Below are 7672 nucleotides of genomic sequence, written 5' to 3'. Positions count from 1 at the left end.
TCACCGCTCCTGCCCCGGACACGGGCCCTCGACGTGGGGTCTGTCATTCATTCCTCCTCCGCTGCGGCCGGTGCAGGTGCGAGCAGATGCTCAGCAAAATGGACGGGACGGACGGATGGAGGGACAAGCAGACAGGTGGCTGGGCAAAAGCAAGCTCTGAAGAGCGCTGTCCCCCAGGGACCTCACCGGCAGGCTCTGCTGTGGGAGGAGGGGGGCTTCCCTCTGCAGCAGAGCCCCGTCCTCTGCCCTCTCCCACCTGCTCAGCAGCAGCTTCCTCCAGGGCGTGGGGAGGGGCCACTGACGGGTGTCCGTCCTGCACGTTCACTGCCCGGCGCCCGCCTGGGTGAGGAGGTGAAAGTTTTGATGAACATGAGCTTCTGTGGTTCCTGTCACTCTGGGTCCTGGGCCCACCGGCTCCTGCCCGGCCCCTTCCTGCCTCTCCCCGGGGGCTTCGTGGCTCTCCGTGGCTCAGACACTCACTGGAGACCCAAGACCCCACCCGCCTCTTATCCAGTCACCTCTGTGCCCTCCGGCCTGGGGGCTGCCAGGGAGGTCTGCCATCCCCTGAAGCCAGTGGGAGTCCACTCCGTGCCAGGCTTGGTGCTGGGCACCCTCCTCCACAGCCAGCCTGGGGGGGGGCCCTTTATCCCCTGACGCCACTCACCATCCGTTCACACGCCCGTCCGTGTTTATTGAGCACGTACTAGGTGCCGGCTCTGAGCTCTGCACAGGGGGCAGAGGGGAGGAAGCCCAACAGGAGGCACCAGGCAGGTGGCAATGCTCAAGGCTGCAGGGCTGCGGAGAGCGTGGCTGCAGTGTGAGGGGGCGGGGGGTGTGGGGGGGGGGGGGGGGGCAGGATCAGAGCTGGTGCCCCTGTCGCTGTTCTGAGGCAGCCTGGCACGCAGCCACCTCCTGATGCCAAGTCCTGAAGAGACTGCTGGAGGCGCAGACGGATGCCTTTAAAACGCTCCCTCCACGCGAGGCATTAACGCGCCGTCTCTCACCACGGCATCGAGGTGCTTAGACAACCTGCTCCCCACAGGCGCTCGGGAGCAGCGTGAAGCAGATGATCTGTGTCTCCCCGTGACACCTGCCGCCATGTATCACCGTGATGGATCGGCAGTCAATACCGCCGGGCCCCGCCGGTAGGAACGGTCTTGCGTTCATACGTCTTCCTCACCTGGTGGGCGTCCGCTCCTGCCCGCCCCTCCCAGCACTCCAGGCGTTGGTGGGAAAGCCTTGTAGCTTTCATCGTTCACGTTCACGTGCAAAGCAGTGTGTGTGTGTGTGGGGGGGAGGGGAGCTTGCTCAAAACATGGAAACTGGACCCCATGGGGCCTGCGGCGGGAGGTGGGGGGCAGGCTCCCGCGTCACACAGCGGGGCGTTAAAGCCGCCGGCGCACCGGCCCTGGTCTCCAGCAAGCTGCTTGGCCTCTGGGGGCGTAGTGTCCCCCTGTGTACGGCGGGGCTAATGACGTTGATTGCGGTTAATGGAGCAAGAAGGTGAAGAGCCGGCATGTGCTGAAACCCAGCCTCCCTGGCCCTGCTCCCTCCGAGCGCCAGCACGCGGTTCCTCACCACCTCGCCCGACCCTTCCCTCTGTCCCTCCAGACACACCACCGCCCCCCCCCACCCCCCACAGCTCAGCCGGTGCTGGGCTCCAGGGTGCCAAGGGGAAAAGCTCCCCATGTCTGTGCTGCTGGCCGGAGGACGGGGCTGTCTCTGGGCCAGATGGGAAGCCATTCCTGTGTCTCCTGGGGGGAGGGGAGCTCAGGTTTAGGGGAGCTGCAGGGAGGTGGGCTGAGAGGGGCATCCGCTGGGCCTCTGTGGGGACGGGGTGGCCCCTGCTGGTGAATGACCTGCCACGTGTGTGGGGCTGGGAACGGTGGCTCCTGCCCCCACCCTAACTGCCTGTCCCTCCTCCATCACCCACCTGCCCCTTCCTGGATCCTCCTCCCACCCCCACCCCAAGCCCTGCTCTCTGATGCGATCATCATCGGGGGCTCCTGGGCTATTGCCAAGGGGAAGGTTTTGGGACCTGGGCTTCTTTAAACAGTTTGAGGAGTGAGCGGCTAACCAAGCCCTGGGGTTACCATGGAAATCTGTGTCCTATCAGGTACAGTGTCTTCTGGACCCGCCACCAGCCAGAAAGGGGTCAGGAGGGAGGAGCCCACCCACCTGGCAGGTGAGGAGGCTAAGCCCCGCCCAGCTCTTCTGCAGGGGAGCCCAGAGCCTCACCTGGCGCCTGGGGGCGGGCGGGGAGGGGGGAAGGGGGCTGTTCCCACTGCTTGAGCAGGAAGTTGGGGTCACTGAGTGGAGCAGGCCACGTGAGCCTTGAGGAAGCAGAGGGTGGCCAGGGAGGGGCTTGGTGGGGACACGAAGGGGAACTGTGGCTGCCAGCGGGCTGTCCTGTCCTGGGAACTAAAGAGGAAGGAGAAACACTGCCCAGGAGACCCCATGGAGAGCCGGCCTCCACGGCGGTGGGCCCCGCCGGGCCCCCTCGCGGCCCCCCTCGCGGCCCCCTGGCTCCTGGGCCTGCTCCTGTGCCCCTGGACCCTGCGGCTCACAGGTACCTGTCCTCCCCCGGCGCTGGCTCTGCACATCAGAGCCGCTTTCATCCCGCCGCCGCCGCCGCTAATTCCCGTCTCCTCTGGGGGATTTGCTGGTTGCCTTTGAACACTGCACACTTCACAGGGGAAGCCGTGGGGACCGGGGATGTTTAGCTGAGGCCTTGCAAGGTGGCTGGGGGGGCGGGGCACTCCGCCCTCCATGCTGACAGCTCCCTCCCAGCACCGCCTGGCCTCGGGCCCTTAGACAGGGTGGGCGGGCCCTGCCGTGCCAGCGGCCACGGGCATGGGGTTGGTGCAGGGGTGAGAGTCCCAGGGACTCCAAGGCAGAAGCAGGACACTGAACCTGCCGAGAGGCAGAGCCGCCCCGGTGTTGGTGGTGTTGCCGTGTCAGCAGGGAGGGGAGGGGAGAGGAGGGAGGCTGTAACCGCTATTTTACAACGGGCGCCAGACCTCTCCGGGGCCAGCGCTGTCCCCTCCTGGCCCCAGGCCCGCTTGGAAGCTGGGTGGCCTGGGTCCAAGGCAGGACCTGGGTGGGTGACCCTGGGGTGAGTTCATCCAGGCCAGGGAACCCCCGGGAGGGTGCCTCGCCAGGGCTGCCCACACTGGGGTCCCTCGTGCTCAGGGCAGCGCTGACCCGGGACCCCCCTCACGAGGTGCGGTTCTCCCTCTTCACCCAGACCTCCATGAGGGCCAGGAGCCGCCCCGCGTCCCCCTCCGCCTGTCGCTGACGCCATGAACGTAGCAGCTGTTGTTACCATGAGTCAGCCTCTCTGAGCTCAGCGCCCCTCGAGGCACCCTAGGGGTGCTGTCCCTACCGGCACCACTTAGGGGCAGGGAACGGAGACCCAGGGCCGGGGAGGCCGGGAGCTTGTCCGAGGTTAGCGGGCGAGCAGAGGTCAGGTTCAGGGCTGGGTCAGCCCGAGCCCCGAGCGAGGACCCCAGGCAGTGGGCTCTGGGGTTCCACTAGCCTTTCTTTGTAAAGAACTTCCTTCAAGGGAAAAAAAAAAAATCTCCCCTCCTACCCGCCAGGGAGGCAAGAGCAGAATGCAGGGTGCCTGCCAGGCCTGCAGGCCCGGGCCTGTGACATGTCTCCTCGAGGCTGGTCACCTGAGGCCCTCCCGCCCCCGGGAGCCGGGCCAGGGCAGAGACCAGCGAGGAAACGCCGCTTGTTGGGGACGCTGCCTTTGAACTCACACTTAGTCATTTTTAGCGTAATTTCCCCAAGTTCCCATCCTTTCTGTTTGTGGGTCCCTCCTCCCCAAAAGGGCCCGGACACAGCCTGGAGACTGAGTGGAGGAGGCTGCAGTGTGAAGTGGTTTTGTAACATCTCGGCTGCAAACGAACGACAGATTTCTCCAGTGTTGCCGTAAATCATGAAAAGAGAAACTGCTCTTTCACAAGAGGGGAAACCACCTGTGGTCTCCTGGGCCCTCTGGGGGCGGCAGACAGCACCCCGTACTCCTGGCCCCGCCCCTGCAGTCCTGTCCGGGCTTTGCGGGTTTGATGAAGGAACCTGCCGCTCCCACATCCCCTAACCCCCCAAACTCCAGCCATCAGCCTGGTGCAGCCAGCTCCATCAGCGCCCACAGACCCAGCTCGCACCCCTCACCTGTGTCCCCAGGGGCCCTCGGGGAGTGTGGTCAGGGGAGCCCAGGGTGATGCAGGGTTGAGGCAGGCCCGGGGCGATCAGCCTGAGTTTGAATCAGTTCTGCAACTCACCCCGGGACCCTGGGCAGGTTCTTAATCCCATGGTGCCTCGGTTGCCTCATCTGGTAAATGGGTGTGATAGTAGTGCCTGCTTGCTAGCACGTCCTGAGACCAAGTGGTTAGGACACATGGTTAGGGCTCAGAGAGTCAGCGCCCGCCAGCCTGGCAGAGCCAACCAAAACACAAGAGTCAGCTGACAGGCTCAACATCCGGGCGAGCCCCCGGCCCCTTGGGGTCACTCTGACCTTCCCGTGGTCCCCAGCACACCCTGGTGGCATCTCTGGGCCTCTCTTGCTCCATTTTCTCAGAGGGCCCGGCAGCCGCCTGTGGTCTCAGGGGCCGCTGCCCTCCTGAGACTGGACACCTGCTCGAGCCCTGCTCCCACCAGGCCTCAGCCACCCCCAAGGGCCTTGGGGCCAGGCGGGCCAGGGGCAAGTCCTGCCTTCTTCCACCGACTGCTGTGTGAGCTCAGGCAAGTCACTTAACCTCTCTGAGCCTCAATGTCCTCAACAAATGTCAGTCCCCTTTCTCTTCCTGGCCGTTCCAGGGCCCTGGGCGGTGTTATTTCTCAAATATCCATCGAGGAGGACCAGTTCTAGGCACTGGGGGCACCCAGGAGTGAACAGGGCACAACCCCCACTCTCAGCCTGGGGAAACGGACTCTCCTGGAGTTACCCGGTGCGGGTGCGCCCGGCCTCCGTTTGCTCTGGACTCCGGTCCTTTCTGCCTTTGACATGAGGAGCCTCCTTCTCACAGCTCCGGCTCCGTCAGCGCCGCCTCTGCCTGTCACTGCGTCTAATCCCAATACAGGGCTTTGGAGGCTGGCAGAGAGCACCTATCCGCTGGGGAGTGTGTGTGTGTAGGGGGGCTGGAGGGAAGTGGAGCGAGATGGGAGGAGAGAGAGCAGGTGGGTGGGTGGCAGGCCCAGCAGGGACCAAGGCTGGGAGGCCAGAAGGCAGAGCCGGGAGGTTTGACTGGCGAGGAGCAGCGCTGGGCAGAGCGGCGGGATGGGTCCCGCGGGGCTGCCGTTCCGGTGGATTACAAACGCCCGCCAGGCAGGGGTTCAGACGCCGCTGCTGTCGGTCCTGTTGCGCTGCTTTCTCTAAAGTGTGACATGTGATGCACATACAGAAAAGCACAGCACCCCTTCTGAAACAGGCCAAGGAGGAGAACACGCGTGCCTCTGAGCCCCTGTGCCCCAGGCCCCCACCCCCACCCCTTCGCTGCGTGTCCCTGATACAGTCCTGCCCGCTTTGGCCTCTGCCCGGGTGCTCAGAGTGAAACCGCGGATCTTCCTCTGTGGCGGCTCCTTTCATTCAGGGCTGCGTCTTTGAAGATCTATCCAGTTGATGGTGTGGCCGACGTTGGTTCATTTTTATTGCCAAAGAGCAGGGCTGTGAACCACAGCCCGCGGCTAAGCCCAGCCCACGGCCTTTTGGTCTGGCCCACGAGTTATGAATGGTTCTTAGATTTTTAAAAAATATTCTGTTATTGATTTCAGAGAGGAAGGGAGAGGAAGAGAGAGATAGAAACATCAATGATGAAGAGAATCATGGATCGGCCGCCTCCTGCACGCCCCACACTGGGGACTGAGCCCGCAACCCAGGCATGTGCCCTGATCGGGAATTGAACTGTGACCTCCTGGTTCATAGGTTGACGCTCAACCACTGAGCCATGCTGGCTGGGCGGTTCTTAGATTTTTTTTAATGGTTGGGTGGGGGTGGGGGAGGAATCAAAAGAAGAATATTTCACGATACGTGAAAATTTCACTGTAGGCACATTTCCGTGTCCGTAAATAAAGTTTTATTGGGACAGGGCCACCCGCATCGTTCATAGCTCACCTAGGGCTGCTGGCGCCCTGCCTCAGAGTCAAGTCTCTGCAATAGAGACCATACGGCCCGCGAAGCATGAACGGTTCACCGGCCCTGTACGGACCGGCTGTCGGCGCCGGCTGGGGAGGCCCACTGGACGGCTGTGCGCCATCTATGTGGTTATGACCCACTTTCAGGTGCTTCCGCCGGGGGCTGGAATGCGCGTGTGGTCTCCGCGCACACGCGTGTGCGGTGCCTCCAGGGACACGTTCCCATCGGGGCTGCCCGCCCCCCTGGTGGACGCTGAGCTCCCAGAGGGCAGGTGCCCCGCTTGGTGCTGGCACCGGGAACACGTACGGTAACAGGACGATTTCAGCGCCTCAGCGACAGGCCCCCCCAGGGGTTCCAAGCGGGTGGAGGTCGATGCCACCAGGGGAGGCGCCTGGGCCGGGGGGTCCTGGTGTGAGCCTCCCGGCCCCTGAGCCTTAGGCTGCACTGGGCACAGGTGGGGAGACCGGACCCTCGTGTCTGGTGACGGGGAGAGGACGCAGGAGGGCTGGGCAAATGGACCTGGAGCGGGATCTGCCTCTCGCCCACTCCCTCGGACCCTCCTCCTGTTCCCTGCTCTGTGGGTCTGGCGGGGCCGCCCTGTGGTGGGAGTGTGGGTGTCAGGCACTGGGATGGGGGTCCATGACAGAGGATGGGAGGGGTGACTGGAGTAGGCTGCGAGGAGGAGATTGGAGGTGGATGTGAGATTGGCAGGCAACGCGGCTGGCCCCTGGTGAGCACAGTCTGCCCAGCCTGGGTCTGGGTCCGAGCCTGGGTCTGGGTCCGGGGAGACTGTGGCGAAGTCACCTGACCTCCTGGTGCCCGGCCCCTCCCACGCGGGCCTCTGGCCAGCAGCCTGGGGAGGCGCATCTAGGAGCCTCTGTGACTCCTCAGGGCGGGTGGGGGCCTAGGGCTGGGGACAAGGTGGTGTGGAGGGCTGGCTCCCCTCCCGCCCCAGGATGGGTGGGCTGCAGTGGGGAAGGGTGGGGCCAGAGCTGGAGCCCCTCCGAGGCCTGGGCCAGACCCCTGCTTGCTGCTGATGGGCCAGGGGGAGGGGACCCTGCAGGAGCGAGCACAGCCCCAAGCCCAGGGCAGGGAGTGTCCCCTCTCAGCGCTCGGCCTAGGGTCAAGGGCACAAGTCTGCAGGCCCTTGGCAGCACGAATTAAAATTTAAGGCCTGCAAACCCTGTGAATCAGCGCCTCCCCTTCTCGGACCCCACCCTAAAGAGCTAGGGGCCCGGAGACAACCTATACACAGGGCGATCCCCCGGGTCCCGTGCACAGCCACAGGCAGGTCACACCCTCAGCAGCCATGGCAGCAGTGCGTTTAGATAAGACCCCCTTCCTCCCAGGCGGCAGCCCCCTCTCCCACCCCCACTTCTTCTTTTTTATATATATATATATATTTTATTAATTTCAGAAAGGAAGGAAGAGGGAGAGAGAGATAGAAACATCAATGACGAGAGAGAATCATTGGTTGGCTGCCTCCTGCACGCCCCGCACTGGGGATCGAGCCCGCAGCCCAGGCCTGTGCCC

General features: G+C 63.9%; 1 protein-coding gene across 1 annotated transcript in view; it reads left to right on the top strand.

Moving 5' to 3' along the window:
• Window positions 1-2345: 2345 nt before the first annotated feature.
• NFAM1 (NFAT activating protein with ITAM motif 1) overlaps window positions 2346-7672 on the top strand; it is a 28058-nt gene continuing 22731 nt past the window's right edge. The window contains exon 1 of the mRNA XM_008144896.3: window positions 2346-2569. Within this exon, the coding sequence (XP_008143118.3) occupies window positions 2458-2569 (112 nt within the window). The 5' untranslated portion in view covers window positions 2346-2457. The remainder of the gene's footprint in view (window positions 2570-7672) is intronic.

The sequence above is a fragment of the Eptesicus fuscus genome, chromosome 7 (genome assembly GCF_027574615.1).
Source record: "Eptesicus fuscus isolate TK198812 chromosome 7, DD_ASM_mEF_20220401, whole genome shotgun sequence".
In the NCBI taxonomy this organism is placed as follows: domain Eukaryota; kingdom Metazoa; phylum Chordata; class Mammalia; order Chiroptera; family Vespertilionidae; genus Eptesicus; species Eptesicus fuscus.
Note: the sequence above shows the minus strand (reverse complement) of the source record. Positions and strands in the feature narration are given on the sequence as shown.